Here is an 18444-nt window from a genome sequence, read left to right as displayed (position 1 = left end):
TATGAGGTACCATTTCACGCCAGTCAGAATGGCTGCGATCCAAAAATCTACAAGCAATAAATGCTGGAGAGGGTGTGGAGAAAAGGGAACCCTCTTACACTGTTGGTGGGAATGCAAACTAGTACAGCCACTATGGAGAACAGTGTGGAGATTCCTTAAAAAACTGGAAATAGAACTGCCTTATGACCCAGCAATCCCACTGCTGGGCATACACACTGAGGAAACCAGAAGGGAAAGAGACACGTGTACCCCAATGTTCATCGCAGCGCTGTTTATAATAGCCAGGACATGGAAGCAACCTAGATGTCCATCAGCAGATGAATGGATAAGAAAGCTGTGGTACATATACACAATGGAGTATTACTCAGCCATTAAAAAGAATACATTTGAATCAGTTCTAATGAGGTGGATGAAACTGGAGCCTATTATACAGAGTGAAGTAAGCCAGAAAGAAAAACACCAATACAGTATACTAACGCATATATACGGAATTTAGAAAGATGGTAACAATAACCCTGTGTATGAGACAGCAAAAGAGACACTGATGTATAGATCAGTCTTATGGACTCTGTTGGACAGGGAGAGGGTGGGAAGATTTGGGAGAATGGCAATGAAACATGTATAATATCATGTATGAAACGAGTTGCCAGTCCAGGTTCAATGCACGAAACTGGATGCTTGGGGCTTGTGCACTGGGACGACCCAGAGGGATGGTATGGGGAGGGAGAAGGGAGGAGGGTTCAGGATGGGGAACACATGTATACCTGTGGCAGATTCATTTCGATATTTGGCAAAACTAATACAATACTGTAAAGTTTAAAAATAAAATAAAATAAATAAAAGAAAGTTGCAGGGGGGATGTCCTGTAGGAATGAGCCCTTAACCTATGAGGTTTGTGCTGACTCTGAGCAGCTAGTGTCCAAACTGAATTAAACTGGAGAACACCTAGTTGGTGTCCACAGAGAACTGGAGAATTTCTTGGGATGGAAAACCCATACGCTTGGCATCAGACGTACTGTGAGAGTGTTAAGTTTTCCTCCATGGGGTATGTCGTTTTTCGCGCCTGGCTTCTCTCACTCATCATAATGGTCTTGAAATTCACTCACGTCGTTTGCTGCATGCACGAATCAGTGGTTTGCTTTTGTACTGCTGAGTAGCATTCACTGTTTAAGTTCATTCTCTTGTTTACAGGCATTTGTGTTGTCTCCGCATTTTGGCTACTAGCAAGGTATTCGAGAGGATTCTTGGTCCAGTTATTTTTTAATAAAGATTTGTCGAGATTTAAGTGTCTCTGGGACAACCCAGTATAAATAAATACCCAGTGAGCAGTTGTATCATGTGGGTTTCGGGTTAAGAAATGACATAAGAACTGGAGGTGGATTTGAGGGTTAAGGCATGGGTTAAGGGGTAGTTAAAAGCAGATAGCCAGGGAAACTGTAAACAAGAAAAGAGCTTAGGGACCTCCCTGGTGGTCCAGTGGTTAAGATTTCACCTTTCAACGCAGGGAGTGTGGGTTTGATCCCTGGTCCTGGAGTTAAGATCCCACATGCCTTGGGGTCAAAAAACCAAAACATAAAACAGAAACAATTTGTAACAAATTCAATAAAGACTTTAAAAATGGTTCATATTTTTTTAAAGCATTTAAGAAAGAAAGAAAAGAGTCTAGAACAGAAGCCACATTGCTTTTGGAGGCCATGTCTTCCTATCATCCCAAATCCTCACCCTCCAGCTCCCAGAGATTTTCCCTGGCTGTCCTGATCCAAACACGTCCCCTCCCTCCCTCCTGCCCCACTATCTCCCTCCCCGCTGCCACCATCCCCTTGCTTTATTATGATGTCTCTGAACCCTGACTCGGGGCCCACCTGATTCACACACTCCAATCTCCAGCCCGTGAAGATCCATGTCCTGACCGTGCCTGGTTCCCAGTCCCTGTTCCAGCCCTGAGATCTGCTTCCCTCCACCTGCAGGGCCCAGCACACCCCCTGAAGGGGAAGGAGTGAGGCATGCTCACTCTCCCATTTCTCCCTTTGATTGCTTAGAGGAAAAATTTTTTCCTGTTCTTCAAGGAGCAGCAAGTGGGAAACAGCTTCATTCCTCAGTCCTGCAAGAAACCTTCTCTCTTCTGAATTCCACACTCCATCTCAATTTGCTTGTGTGACTTTCCTCTTAGGTAAAGTGGGCTTATGCTGTAGACGGATGTCTGTGTCCTCCCCAAAGCTGACACATGCTGACATCCTAACCCTCAAAGGTGATGGTGTTAGGAGGTGGGGCCTGCAGGAGGGGATTAGGTCATGAGGGTGGAGCCCTCACGGATGGGATTAGTGCCCCAATTAAAGAGACCCTAGAGAGTTCCTTTGCCCCTTTCACATGTGAGGACACAGTGATAAGATGACTATGGACCAGGAAGCAGACTCTCACCAGACAATTCTGCCAGCACCTTGACCCTAGACTCTCCAGCCTCCAGAACTATGAGAAATAAATGTCAGGCTATGGCTTTTTGTGATCAGAGCCTGAACTAAGCATGTTATCTTAGCCTCTACATGCTAGATCAGAAGTCTAATAGCCTGTTGGCCTGGTCTGCACTAATATTTACATTGCTTGACATCTGTTAAAAATTAGGAGCTGCTGCTGCTGCTGCTAAGTCACTTCAGTCATGTCTGACTCTGTGCAACCCCATATACGGCAGCCCACCAGACTGCCCCATCCCTGGGATTCTCCAGGCAAGAACACTTGAGTGGGTTGCCATTTCCTTCTCCAATGCACGAAAGTGAAAAGTGAAAGTGAAGTCACTCAGTCGTGTCCAACTCTTAGCGACCCCATGGTCTGCAGCCCACCAGGCTCCTCCATCCATGAGATTTTCCAGGCAGGAGTACTGGAGTGGGGTGAAGATACCATATTAAAAACCCAAATCCTTGCTTCTTCTAAAGAAGTAGATCTGGCAACACTGGGCCCATCCATAAGCCACCGTGCCTGTAGACGGGACATTCGGGCTCCAGTTTATCTCATTTACCGCTCTCACCACCAGCCCTGCTGTCTCACACCAAGCTCTCCCCACTCCTTGTTAAATGCCCAGATCCTAGACACTTTTGGGCTTGTGATCTTTGGAGAACAAGAATCCTGTCCTGTGTCCCTCTGAACTCCCAGCCACCTTGTGCCTAGCAAGGTCCTCCATCGAAGAGCAAACACATTTTAAAACTGAGGCCCAAATTTAAATGATCTTCTGTCTTGCTGGGCTGAATATGCCTTCAGAAACAGGATACACTAATGGTCGCCTTTTCATGTCTGCAATTTAGAGCCCCAGGACTCAGCGCTCAAAGAGAGAGCAGACAGAGGTGCTTCTGAGAAAGAGCCCTGCCTCTTGCCAGGCTGCACCAGGGGAGGGTGAAGGCACCTGGGCTGCCAGGCTTCAGGGCTCCGTTTCAGATGAAGAATGCCTGTATTGGCTTAAACTAAACTCCTCTACCACCCCTACCCTCTGCAAGGAGCTCCTAGGGCACTTTCACACCCAACAGTGGTGGCAGAGACCCCAGTAGACTACAAGTCCACGCTGATGCTCTGAACCCCCAAGCAGCCCTTCCAAAGACCAGGAGGGGCAGGTCTGGAGCATTATTTATTCTGTATGTATTCTGGGAGGATGATAATGATGGGCTGACATCTGAATAATATCACATGCCAGGCTGATTTATTTATTCAATTTTTTTATTTGGCTGCACCAGGTCTTAGTTGCAACATGCGGGATCTAGTTCCCTGACCAGGGGTTGGAACCCCAACCCCTGCCCTGGGAGCACAGAGTCTTAGTCACTGGAGCACCAGGAAGTCCCCAGACTGTTTAAAGTGCATTGTTTCATTCACTGCCACAGACCCTCCAGAGAGCAGAAGTATCATGATACCCCCACTTTGCAGATGGGGAATCAAAAGCTCAGAGATAAAGTAACTTGCCTTCAGCATCCAGCAAGGAAGGGAAGAGCTGGGACTCAAATGCAGGCAAGCTGGCTCTCGAACCACCTGAACAGCACAGGCTACGCTGCACAGCTGTAGCCCCAGTCATCCAGCCAAGACCCTTTGGCGCCCCTCCACCCCCGCCCCTCTACACCTGGGCTGCTGGCCGCTGACACCTGTGACTCTGTCTACAGGCTCATTTCCTGACTGCAGGAGCAAGTATAGTCCACTGGCAGGCCAAGTTGAAACCGCTGACAAGCTAATTCCCCAGAAGCAGCCAGTGATGGAAGAGGGACTGGTGGATAATAATTCAGCTGCTTGCTCCTTGACTGGAAACCCTGTGGCCCACGCTAAACCCCAGCTAAAGCAGGATTAAACTCCAGTTGCCCACAGTGGTATCTTGCTGATAGTACATCCTTTCCCAACTCACTTCCTCTCCCTGCCTCACGTCCTCACTACGCTAGATGCTTCTCGGTGTCACTGCCAAGCTCCTCTGTCCATGGAATTCTCCAGGCAAGGATACTGGAGTGGGTTGCCACTCCCTCCTCCAGGGGATCTTCTCAACCCAGGGAGTGAACCTGAGTCTCTTATGTCTCCAGCATGGCAGGTAGGTTCTTTACCACTAGCGCCACCTGAGAAGCCCCTAAAGAAACCATGTGGACTTGAATCCTGAGAGTCTGTTTCTGGGGAAACTCAAAGTGAGACAGCGACCAGCTGAGGGATGTTAGAAAGTTGCTTAACCTCTCTGGGCCTCAGTTTCCTCATCTGTAAAAGATAAAGGGGGATGATAGGAGTACCAACCAGTCAAGGTGGCTGTAAGGATTGAATTATATGAGTTAATACTTCTAAAACACTTAATAAAAGGCACATAGAGAGACTGAAGCGACTTAGCAGCAGCAGCAGCAGCAGCAGCAGTGAGCATTTTATTAAATCAAAAATTTCTCTGTAAATAGATAGCCAATGGGAATTTTCTGTATGACTCAGGAACTCAAACTGGGACTCTGGAATAATCTAGAAGGGTGGGAATGAGCGGGAGGTGGGAGGGAATGGGAGGGATTTGGAGAGGCAAAGGATATATGTACACCTGTGGTTAATTCATGTTGATGTGTGACAGAAACCAAACCATTATTGTAAACCAATAATCAATTAATTAAAAATAACTATTAATAAAAAATTTAAAAATCAACCACCCAAAAAAAATGTCTACAACTCTCAGAAGACCCATTTGGAACCAAGCAAAATGGTGGAGCTTTCCCCAGCCTATCAGCAAGACCATGGCCGGACAGAAGTCCCCAAACGGCCTCCTCCGACGTCCTGAAACAGACCACGAGCAGTAACTTCACCAAGCTCACCCTACCATGAAATTCTATTATGCCAATTTCTGCAGCTCGATTTTACCGTCACTCAGAATTTCTCCAGATAAGAGGCTTGAAAGTAATTTCTGAGTCATTCTGGGTGCTAATTGGTTATTGCACAGGGATTACATTTCTCACGTTCAAGGTCAACTGAAATTCCTCTATGTGTCTGGGAACAATTTTCGGTCTCTTGGAAACATTTTTTTAATCAACAAACTATGGTGTGGAGCGATTACCACTCAGGCATAAACAAGCGTTTGCAGGCTCTTTCGGGAAATAAAGGGACACGTTTTGTTGCACGCAGATAAAACAGTCCTTTCCTTCAAGCCAGTAACTGGCCCAGACAAATGCTCTGTTCATGTAAGAAATGTTTTCCTGGGTGTTCTGAAATGTCACCCCAGCTGCCCTAAGACAGAAGAAATTATTTTGCAAAACTGAGACTTCATTTTATATAAGAAAACACTGGTCTTATTTTCTTTTTTTCATCCACAAGAGGACATTTTTAACTCCGCAGCAAACGGACACCACTCCATCAGAAAGTTGAGGGAAGGAACTGGAAAGAGCTCTGTGGAAGGCCTGCCCTCCAGTCCTACCTTTTTAAAAAAAAAAAAAAATCAGTGTCCAGTTCTTTTTTATTTATTTATTTATTTTTGGCTATACTGAGTCTTCGCTGCTGCACACGGGCTTTTCTTTAGTTGCAGCGAGCAGCGGCTACTCTTTGGCTGCACTCCTCGGACTTCTCGTTGCAGAGGCTTCTCTTGTTGCGGAGCACAGGCTCTAGGGGCTCAGGCTTCAGTATTTTCAGCACCTGGACTCCGTGGTTGTGGTGTCCAGGCTTAGCTGCCCCGCAGCACGTGGGATCTTGTCACACCAGGGATCAAATCCGTGTCCCCTGGATTGGCAGGCGGATTCTTAACCACTGGACCAGCGGGGAAGTTCCCAGTGTCCAGTTTTTAACTTTCATCCACTCATTTGGGCTTGAGTGGCCCTGTGAGGATGAACCTGTGATCGAGTTCCCTGGAGAATGACTGATGAGCCCATGGCCAACATGTTTACTCCACTTGCTTCCATGATGGGAAGTCCCACTGGGTCAGAACCATCACCAGGTTTTACGGAGGGTGCAGGCTCAAGACAAGGGTCAGGATCCAAGTACTATTTCTATCTAGCTGAGGGGACTCTAAGACGGTTCTTGGAATAAATGCCCAAACCCTTGCCAAAGCCAGCACTACTCTGACCCCCACCACCTCCCAGCCGCACTTTGAATTCAGACTTTGCTCTCTCTGCTCCAGCCACACTGGCCATCTTTGAGCATCCCATAGTTGCAACAGATCGCCCAACACAGGGCCTTTATATCTGCTCTCCTCTTGGAATGAAAGGCTTTTTCCCCCCTTTACTTGGTTAACCTCCTGTGTTGTTTCCTCAGAGGCTCCTTCCCTGCCCTCTCAGATGTTATATTTCCCTCTTACATCTTCTCAAAGCACCATGGACCTCTCTGTCACAGAACTTTACCTGGTCACGTTCTGCTTCTATTTGCTTGCGTGATTACTGGACGAATAACAATGACAGTAACCTATTTCATTTTAGATATTTCATACAATTTTTCAGAGTTAGTAGACCATCATTGCTTATCTAGAATTGATGATTTCCCATCAGACTTCGTATATTAAGTTCCTGTGAACAAAATAATGAGTTTTCCCTTATGAAACTACTTTAAAATCACTCAATACACACTTAATGAAAGAACTCAAACCTATTTCCCCAAAGCATTTTCTTTGTAAAACTGGGATATGTCCTACACACCTTCACATCCCATATACATCCCAAACTCCTGGAAAATGGAGTTTATGTGGCCCCACAGGGGAGAAGGGGTTTGCCTGGGGTAGAAACAGACCAGCGCTACTGCCCAAGGTCAGAGCCAAGGGCTCTTAATCTTGGGAAGATGCACCTAAAGGTATTTCAAGCACAGTTAATTCCATGCGTTAATACAGCACCATCCCACTGACAACAGATCCAAATCCAAATTCCAGACCTCAGCAAGCCTACTTGACTCAGCTTCCAGAATATAATCACTACCTTATCCACTGTTTTCATTCATTGTTACTGACATTCCTGTCCAAGCCACCATCCAAATGACCCATGTAGCGAATGAACACGTTTAAGGAAAGGTCTAAATCTGATTGAAGACAAGGAGGCAGGATGATGTCAGAAGGCAGGGAACACTTAATTGAGATCTTGAAGGATATGTAGTTTTCTGGGAGGTGGAACAACATTTCCAAGGCCCAGGATCGTGAAAGGCCTTGGTAGAAATCACACCACGAACAAGAAAAACAGTACGGAGGCAGACTCAGCTGGTTCCCACCGATGCTGAAAGAAAGACATCTCACCTCGAATTTCTGTCGCAGTTCCTCGTTGCCCTCACTGCCTTCCGGTGGCACGGGCACGTTGAAGTACTCGCCTTCCTCCTGGCTCAGTAACTTAAACCTAAAGGGAGCAAAGGAAAGACAAACTCCATGATGCTACTTCATATTCTGATGATTAGGATAAGGGAGAGGGGTCTACAGAAAACTGCTTTAAAAACATGTGTTGATGGGTGTTTGGTTTGGGGATGTATCTGTGTGTGTGTGTGGGTGGGTGTGTGTGTGTAGGTAGGTATATTATGTGTATGTATGTGCAGAGAAACTTTTGTTTGGAGCAGAGAAAGGTTTATTGCAGGGCCACACAAGGAGAACAGGTGGCTCATATGCAAAAAACTCAAATTCCCCGGTGGTTTTCCAGGAAGAGGTTTGCTTTTCTTTTTAACTTTTTGTTTTATATTGGAGTATAGCTGATTAACAATGTTGTAATAGTTTCAGGTGGATGGAAAAGGGACTCAGCCATATAAATATATATATATATATATACACACACACACATACATGTGTCCATTCTCCCCTAAACTCCCCTCCCATCCAGGCTGCCACATAACATTGAGCAAAGTTCCCTGTGCTATACAGTATGACTCTGTTGATTATCCATTTTAAATATAACAGTATTTACATGTCAATTCCACACTCCCTATCTCTTCCCTCATTTATATTTTTATAACCATCAGAAAGACATCAGAAAAAATATGTTTATAGAATGCAAAGTTCTTTGTCAGCCTGTACACACACATAGACACACAGGATTTTCTTGGTTATAACAGTCATTGTTTCTATCCATTTTGCGGGGCCCATTAATGGATGTTAGAGTTGGACCATAAAGAAAGCTGAGTGTTGAAGAACTAATGCTTTTGAATTGTGGTGCTGGAGAAGACACCTGAGAGTCCCTTGGACAGCAAGGAGATCAAACCAATCAACTGATTATTCATTGGAAGGACTGATGCTGAAGCTCCAATACTTCAGCAGCCTGATGCAAAGAGCCCACTCATTAGGAAAGACCTTGATGCTGGGAAAGATTGAGGGCAAGAAGAGAAGTTGAGACGGCTAGATAGCATTACCAACTCAATGGACATGAGTTTGAGCAAATTCTAGGAGATAGTGAAGCAGAGAAGCCTGGCGTGCTGCAATTCATGAGGTCGCAAAGAATCGGACACAACTTAGTGACTGACAACAAGAAAGTGCTTTCTGATTCTGAAAGAAGGCTGATGTATCACGCTGTATCACTGTATCTCGCTGTCCCAGCATTCCTACCCCCTTCCACTGTAACACACTGCCACCTTGCCACTCAGCACTCGGCAGCGCTTGGAAGACTATGGACTTCACTCAATGATGCTGTTTTTCTACACAGACACCTTCCCAAAGTGTCTGGTAGTCAAGCTCCTGAGAAAGTACACAAGTCCTGGAGTCGAACCATGCCTGGGTCCAAATTTCACCTCTTCCCTTGCCTCTTTGGGTAATTGAATGAGCTAGGAAGATCCCTCGAGCCTTGATTCTTCTCATCTATAAACAGGAATAAAAGCCTTTTCCATAGGATCATGGTGAAGTTGACACGTGATGATGTATGTAAGATGATAAGCCTGGTGGCTGGCATTTTGTTGTTACTCAGTCGTGTCCGTCTCCTTGTGACCCCATGGACTGCAGCATGCAAGGCTTCTCTGTCCTTCGTCTCCTGGAGCTTGTTCAAACTCATGTCCACTGAGTCGGTAATGCCATCCAACCATCTTGTTCTCTGTCATCCCCTTCTCCTTCTGCCTTCAATCTTTACCGGCATCAGAGTCGGCTCTTCACATCAGGTAGTCAAAGTACTGGAGTTTCAGCTTCAGCATCAGTCCTTTCAATTAATATTCAGGACTGATTTCCTTTAGGATGGACTGGTTGGATATCCATGCAGTCCAAGGGACTCTCAAGAGTATTCTCCAACACCACAGTTCAAAAGCATCAATTCTTTGGCGCTCAGCCTTCTTTATGGTCCAACTCTCACATCCATGTGTGACTGCTGGAAAAACCATAGCTTTGACTATACAGACCTTTGTTGGCAAAGTAATGTCTCTGCTTTTCAAAATGCAGTCTAGGTTGGTCATAGCTTTTCTTCCAAGGAGCAAGTGTCTTTTAATTTCATGGCTGCAGTCACCATGCAGCGATTTTGGAGCCCAAGAAAATAAAATCTGGCATTTAGCAAGTGTTTAATAAAAGGCATCATCATCATTGTTACTGATATTCATATTATTATAATAAACAAAATGGTTTCAATTTGTTTCTAGACCACAAAGATATTTTCATCTAGTCAGACTGAGATGAGCGTGAGGAAGGAAAAGGGACATTCCAAAGACAATTAAGTCATTGGGCGAAAAAAGAACCCCAAATTCCTCACTCCCAAAGACTTCCTAAGCAAAATTTACAGTTTTCATCACAATGTTTTTCTCCATTCACAAATCTTCCTCGGCAGCTTCTAAAAATAGACAGATAGGTGACTCAAAGCCAAGATGCCAGTTTGAGCCCAGATGCCTCCACATTTAATAGTCAATGCTCATCTTCCAAACTTCCACTGAAATTACCCAAAGAAATATAAAAATAAGAGAACATCTGTATCTTTGCTGGAAATCAAGAAGGGTGCTATCCACAAAGCAGGGACTTCCAGGAAGTTCCACAAATTAAAGTGCTAGTAAGAGAGCACGGAGCAGTCTTTGGCAAAATTCATTCACCTTTGTGGATTTTGCTAAATCTGGATGTTATTATCAACTTAATGCTTTCATTTAATCACCTCTTTTTTAAATAATAAATTCACTTTAAAAGGACACTCTATATCTCTTCCTTGTAAAGAAAACCAATATCATTTGTTAAGCAGAAAGTACGTATCTGTGAAAAATTAAACACATGCAAATCAAAGTTACTCATACATGTGGCTGATTCACTTTGTTGTACAGCCGAAAATGACATAACATTGTAAAGCAATGATACTCTAATAAAAAGTGAAAAAAAAAAAAAACCAAGTAGATGGTATTGCTTACCAAAGGCTCTGAGACTAACGCCTGCCCCCTACTTTGTTAAAATGGGAGCTCAGCAAACAGCAAGGGTTAAAGAGCATTTAGAATACATCAGGGCCCTCTGAGACTTTCTCTGCAGCAAACTCAAGAACTGAAGCAACACCAACAGAAGAATAGTTTTGTCCAGTTACAGTTCTATATGGCCAGCATCTCAACCATGCACTACCTAATCCATTTGGAGTAGAAAGTATTTTGGAAGATATATGTTAAGAGGGATTGACCAGCTGTGATCAGTCAGTGGGAACCTCACAGGACCCCACTAGCAACCCTGGATCAGACCACCAGAGATAGGATGAGGATCACCAATTTTGATCCATATTCAGGAGGTACAGGACACACCAGCGCCTGGGGCATTGGTCAAAACAGGAGCCCCCCACCCCTCACATTCGCTGTGGCCAGTACGCTGTCACTATGGCCTCTGGATATGGACAGTGAACCCATCAGAAAGGAGGAACAGGGATCCCTTCCAGCTTTGAGATGCACAAACCCAGCAGGCAGAAGATGCCCCACCATCAGGTAGCAGGGCTGCCTGCTGTGTGGCTGTCTCAGGTCACAGCCCTCCCCCCGGTATCTATAGGACCGGGACCCCAGACCTGACAAAGAAGAATTTCAAAAATACAAAAGACTTCTTTGTCCCTTCATCTGGGTATGATAGATTAGAACAGGACACTCAGGTTTCTTGGGCTTCCCTGGTAGCTCAGACGGTAAAGAATCTGCCTGAAATGCAAGAGAACTAGGTTCAATCCCTGGGTCGGGAAGATCCCCTGGAGAAGGGCACGGCAACCCACTCCAGAGTTCTTGCCTGGCGAATGCCGTGGACAGAGGCGCCTGGACCATTACAGTCCATGGGGTTGCAAAGAGTCAGACATGACTAAGCGACTAACACATACACACACACTCACATTTCTATGCTCACCATTCTATGTGGAGGGCACATGAACAACCTCTCTCAAATAAAGAGAAACAACGAGGAATCCAGTTTCCATGAAATAGAACCAGTGTCAAAAGAAACAAAATTCCAAACAATATCTAACTCATATTTTCAGTGAGTTCCAAGAGGTGAATGCATCTATGAAGCAGGAACAATTTGAACTTAGGAAAAACTACTTTCAGAAAAAAAATATATATAATTCTAAGTTTTAAAATCCATTGGAGACAGTGAACACTAGGATGGATAATCCAGTGAACAATTAGGGCATTAGAGGACAAACTTGAGAACTTTTCCTGGCAGTTGGCTTGATATTTATTATGCTAATTAGATTTGAATGGAATGTTTTATATACCACTAAGAAAAAAATGCATATTCCCAAAATTAACATACAACATGAAAGAAGGGAATATTGCAACGCATATTTCAGCAAAGACAGTATTATCCCTCTTATATAAAAACGTCTAAATTAGTAAGAAAATAATAGGCAAAACACAGTACACAGTCGCTTATGAAAACAAAAAAAAGGCAATATACAAATGAAAGCATTCAACGTAATTAGTAACAAATGTATGTAAATAATAAACATTTATATTATTAAAGTACATATAAAATGTATATCACATTATGCATGTATATTATCTAAATATATATATATATATATTTAGTAACAAAATATGTATAGCTTCTGCATCATCTTTGAAATTTATAATACCAGATGTTGACAAGCGTGGGTGAAAGGAAAAGTCTCACACAGCACTGGTGAGAATGTAAATTAACTGAAAAAAATGATAGAACAATATGGTAAATACTTTAATAATGCATATATCCTCAAAGCTACTGATTCCAGGCTTAAGAATTTATTAGGAAATAATTAAGGCAAGGGCTTCCCAGGTGGTTCAGTGATAAAGAATCTGCCTGCTAATGCAGGAGACACAGGTTTGATCCTTGCATCGGGAAGATCCCCCTGAGAAGGAAATGGCAACCCATTCTAGTATTCTTGCTTAGAAAACCCCATGGACAGTCCATGGGGTCACAAAAGTCGGACACAACTTAGCGACTGAGATATTTAAAGCAAAGTTTTCACTTATAAGTATATTTACTGTAGAATTATTTATATAGGTAAACATTGCACATCTTATAATAAGAATATTATTATTTAAGTTGAGGCATAGCTATAAGAATGGGATATGTGAGGCTACTAAAAAGATGTTGCCCAAGATTACAAATAGTAAATAAATCTTCCTATTGAAATGTACACAGAACAATTAGCAACACTGACCATACACTAAGCTAAATTGAAAAAAAAAAAAGAATGGCAAGGAAAACATGAAAAATGCACAGGCCATATTCTCTGGCTATAAAGCACAAAAACTGTCACTGAACATTAGTAATAAAAAGGTAAACAAAAAGTTAAGACTTTACGTTAAGTTATAGCCTCTAGCTATAAAACATGCCTAAGGAAAAGCATGTTAGAAAGAAAATTAAAAATACGACTGCAAACTTCGAGTAAGCCACAAAAGCTCAATGCGATGTATCAAAACAGAAATTTCTGTTCCCGCCAATGCTTGCCTGTTATTTTTAAAGAGCAGCGTAAGTTAAGAGAGAAAAAAATAAATTAGCCAAATATTCAACTGAAATTCAAAGACAACCACAAAACAAACCTACGGGAAAGGAGAAAACAGAAACACAGAACTGATATACAAATCCCAGACTCTTTGAAGAAGTAAAAAAAAAACAACAACAGTGAAACAGATAAACTTCTGAAAAAACAAGGGGAAGGAAAGAACACGGTATAAAGACACAAAATTAGAAACAAAGGAGAGGGTTTGACAACAGACACAGAACTGGCAGCAGAGCAGCAGATGCAGGCCCGGGGCTGGTGCGTCACATCTGGACGCGTTCCTTGCTGTTTCTGCCAGGCGGCCTTAAATGAGAACCGCAGAAGAGCAGGGAGCGCTCGTCCCCTTCCAGAGGGGCACACTGAGTCTCACAGAGGGAATGGGACACACCCTAGATCGCACAGGGTTAAAAGAATTCCTGGGTTTGGACTTCCCCGGTGGTCTGGTGGTTTAGAATCCACCTTGCAATGCAGGGGGCGTGGGTTCAATCCCTGGTCGGGGAACTAAGATCCCACGTGCCATGGAGCAACTTAGCCTGTTCACCCCAACTAGAGAGTCCGTGTGCCACAATGAAAGATCCCGCATGACGCAACTAAGACCCAATGCAGATCAATGAATAAATGTTTAAAAAAATATATCTGTTAAAAAAAAAAATACCTGGGTCAAGAACCCAAATTTCTAGCATTTGGTATATTTCAAGGTAAGACAGCATCATAGATATCTTGGCCCTACATGGCCCTACATCTGAAAAGGACTTTTATCTACAGCATCTGAAGAGGGCTTTTATTTTTGTAGAAGTTCCCTTCCTACTATTATTTCATCAACTTTGCAACTATCCCAAGAGACAGATGGAGGCAGGTTGCTATAATTACTCCTGATGAATGGAATCAGACCTGCTAAGAAGGCTGTGGTACAGGTGGCGAAGTCTGAGGTCACAAGGCATCTAACTGGTCAGAAGAGCCAAGCTTCCAGTCTGCCTTCTAGGCCCCCACCATACCGGGGGTAGAATGGGATGTGTAGGTGCTTAGATGCTGGCATCACAGAGACCTGGACCTGATCCCCAGCATTGTTACTGATGTGCTGTGTGCACCTCAGCCCCGATCAACTACTCTGATCCAGGGAAGAATGTTCCACCCAGCAGTGCTGGGAGAATTAAAAGCTGATGGAAGTGTAAATGCAGTCATATTTGGACTTACTCCTGGTGGCCCGTCCCTTATCATCAAGCCATTCTGTCCTCTCTGCACTCTGCCGTTTGCTTCAAGGGAGGAGACATGGCGGGCGCTGGCCCAGGAAGAGGGATGTGGCCCTTGTGGGAGACAGCCCTGCCCTTAGGGGCCTGGAGAACCATGTGAAGGAGGCAGGGGAGGACGGGGTGAAAGCAGAGGGCTTGGGCCCCCTGCCTCCAGAGCCCTGGGCAGAGACCTGCACGGAGGGCCACAGCATAGCAGCAGCTGCAGAGGGAAAGACAGAGGGCTCTGAGATGGAGCTCCTGGACCTCCATGCAGGAGACTCAAAAAATGAGAGGTCATGGAAGCGCTGATCAGGGTGGGGCCTGGCAGTGGCCCACGGGGCGGGACAAAGAGGACAGGCACTGTGAAGGGAGCTCACAATCAGAGGCAACAGCCGAGGACCTGGGATTCCAGCACAAAGCCAGAAGGATGCCCCCACAGCTGGGGGCTTGGGGAGAGAACTGTCCTGCCTCTGTGGGCGCTGGTTCAGGGACCAGGCAGGGTTGATCACCCTGCAGCAATGAAGCCCAGAAGCCACCATCTACAGTGAAGGTTCCCTTCTCCTCGGCCTCCAGGAGGTCACAAAACCGCATAAGAAAGTCTAGGTCCATTATAGAAAATAAAGCAGCTATATTTTTTCCCCACATCTGACTAACACTGTATCAATGTATGACTTCAGGACACCTGGGAAGAGATCAGCCCAGAGCCTGGCACTAGAAAGAGTCAATAAGAGGCAGCTATTGTTATCATAATTATTATTATTATGTTCTCTCCTGTCTCATTTATACCCCCAGGGATCATGCATTCTTTCTGTTTAACCTCTTTACACTTGATTTAAAGAGGAAGGAACAAGCAATCTGAGTAGCAATGCTGAGAGCCTGCAAAGTCAAATCATCCAGACGTCAAGAAAAATTATCCAGAACTTGGGGAAGAGGCAAAATGATGATGGTGTGACCTTTTAATGTCATGCTTGAGCATTTTCTAATTAGTTATCTCCTTCCTCTTGGTCCTATTATTTATTATTCACAATCCAGTAAGATACAGATGGTCTCCCAAGTCTGCAAAGACAGATGTCAACTTTTAGAAATCCGAGGTGAGATTTTGTTCTTCGGTCTGGTAGATACAATAACCTCCAAAACTGTGATTTTACTGCCCTGTTTAACAGCAGCCAGTTTTACATCTAACTTAGCCAAGTTATTTCAGCATTCCTTTGTCTGAAAGTATAAGTGAAAGTGTTAGTTGCTCAGTTGTGTCCAACTCTCTGTGATCCATGGACTACAGCCCACCAGGCTCCTCTGCCCGTGGAATTCTCCAGGCAAGAATACTGGGTAGCCATTCCCTTCTCCAGGGATTTTCCTGGTCCAGAGATCAAACCCATTCTTTACCATCTGAGCCACCAGGGAAGCCCGAAAAAAATTCCTCAAACCTATGGAATTAGGCATTCATCTTCCCAGCTTCCTCACTCATGAGCCAAGGAAAACTTTAACAAATGCTCATTATCTTTTTTTATGAGAATTATGTCTTTAACTTTTGTGATTGGGCTTTAGCACACTTCTTTTTAAATTTTTTAAAAAAATTGTATTGGAGTATATTTGATTTATAATGTTGATTAGTTTCTGCTGTACAGCAAAGTGTATTAATTATACATATACCTATATCCACTGTTTTTTAGATTCTTTTTCCATATAGGTCATTACAGAACACTGGGTAGACTTCCTTGTGCTATACAGTAGGTACTTATTATTAATAGTTATCTATTTTATATATAGAATGTGCGTGCCTGCTCTTTCATGTCTGACTTTGTGATTCCATGGACTGTAGCCAACCAGGCTCCTCTGTCCATGGGATTTTCCAGACAAGAATACTGGATTTTCCATACAAGAATACTGGAGTGGGTTGCCATTTTCTTCTCCAGGGTATCTTCCTGACCCAGATATCGAATCCATGTCTCCTGCATTGGCAGGCATACCAGAGTTACCTGGGAAGCCCCATTTTATGTATAGTAATGTGTCTATATCAATCCCAATCTCCTAATTTATCCCTCCTATCCTCCCCTCCACCCCCAGTAACCATAAGTTTGTCTTCTGCTTCTGTAACTCTGTTTGTTTGTAGATAAGTTCCCCCAAAAGGGTACAAGTGAACTTATCAGCACACTTTTTTTATGGTCTCAGCTTCTGCATTCTTTCACGTCTCTTACCATGTAGTCACTGATTAGTTATTTGTATGATTTCTTCTTCAAGGTTTCGCATTCTTTTCTAGAAGCTAAGTTTCACAAGGGCATGTCTGTCTTATACTTGATATATTTCTAATGACTAGGATGGAGTGAGCACAAATAAATAAAGTGAATAAATGCCTATGATAAATGTGGAGGAGAGACAAGGAAGTTGTAAGGCGGACAATGGAAAGGACGTGAGGTCCCTTGTGAGCTTCCGATGATCCATTCTCTTTCTTGCTAAACCAGTTTGGTTCTGACTGTCTTTCACTTATAACTGAAAAAGTCCAGAGCAAGGACCATTCAGAAATGACACAATTTCTCTTAAAGAGACAGGACCCCTGCCAAATTACTACTTCTCCCATAGTTCTAGTGTCAAGGTGGACCATCTCTTCTGACTCCTCTGCTCAGATAACTGGGAAAGAAACAGTCACCAAAGAGGACCTACCCAGCCTCTTCGCCAGGAATATTGGGCAAAGATGTTGTTGTTGTTAGAAGCAAACATGCCAGAACAAGGGAGATACTGCAGCTGACTGTGAAAGTAACCAGGACTTCCCAGGTGGCGCTAGTGGTAAAGAACCCACCTGACAATGCAGCAGATATAACAGATGAGGGTTCCATCCCTGGGTCAGGAAGATCCCCTGGAGGAGGACATGGCAACCCACTCCAGTATTCTTGCCTGGAGAATCGCCATGGACAGAGAAGCCTGGCGGGTCCACAAGATCACAAAGAGTCAGAAAGAACTGAAGCAATTTAGCGTGAGTGACAGTAACCCCCCAGTACTGTGGTGGCCAGGCTTGGTAAGCAGTCCCAGTGAAGAGGCATCTTCTTAAGGAGTCAAAATCTAACAGTGAATTAAACATACCTTTTAAATACAGTGTGAGAGCCATTTTAGTGCTCATGGGGCCTCTTAAGTCATACTGTTGTGTAAAGTGGGACAGATGTAAAACCATAGGGACTAATGAGGACTGCAGCAAATGGGATTCCCTGGTTGCTCCATCACTAAAGAATCTGCCTGCAATGTAGGAGACTTGGGTTCAATCCCTGGGCCAAGAAGATCCTATGGAATAGGAAAACAGCAACCCACTCCAGTGTTCCTGCCTGAAACATTTCATAGACCGAGGAGCCTGGTGGGCTACAGTCCATGGAGTGATAAGAGTTAGATACAACTTAGCCGACTAGACCACCACCACCACCACATCCTGTCAAAAGTCAGTATTAACTACTCAGCTGTTCTCACTTGTTACCCTGTAGGCCCAAACTTTTATTGAAAATTTCCTGAGTTTGAAAATACTGACAACTAATTCTTTCTTTTTTTTTTGCACGGAAAAGTCTAGGAAAGTGAAGTTGCTCAGTCGTGTCCGACTCTTTGTGACTCCATGGACTGTAGCCTACCAGGCTCCTCTGTCCATGGAATTTTTGCATGAGGACTAAATAAAATGTTATCTATACGGCAATCCCAAAGAAAGGCAATGCCAAAGAATGCTCAAACTACTGCACAATTGCACTCATTTCACATGCTAGTAAAGTAATGCTCAAAATTTACCAAGCCAGGCTTCAGCAATATGTGAACCGTGAACTTCCAGATGTTCAAGCTGGTTTTAGAAAAGGCAGAGGAACCAGAGATCAAATTGCCAATATCCACTGGATCATGGAAAAAGCAAGAGAGTTCCAGAAAAACATCTATTTCTGCTT

The 18444-nt window shown here is 44.0% G+C and overlaps 1 protein-coding gene across 1 annotated transcript in view; it reads right to left on the bottom strand.

Annotated features, from left to right (window-relative positions):
- The window catches only part of PRKCB (protein kinase C, beta), a 476951-nt gene that overhangs the window by 96452 nt on the left and 362055 nt on the right, over nucleotides 1-18444 (bottom strand). The window contains exon 12 of the mRNA XM_010837422.1: nucleotides 7679-7775. Coding sequence (XP_010835724.1) covers nucleotides 7679-7775 — 97 coding nt within the window. The remainder of the gene's footprint in view (nucleotides 1-7678; nucleotides 7776-18444) is intronic.

The sequence above is a fragment of the Bison bison genome, unplaced genomic scaffold (genome assembly GCF_000754665.1).
Source record: "Bison bison bison isolate TAMUID 2011002044 unplaced genomic scaffold, Bison_UMD1.0 scf7180017864072, whole genome shotgun sequence".
Classification (NCBI taxonomy): Eukaryota; Metazoa; Chordata; class Mammalia; order Artiodactyla; family Bovidae; genus Bison; species Bison bison.
This window is presented reverse-complemented; position numbering and strand designations above follow the sequence as displayed.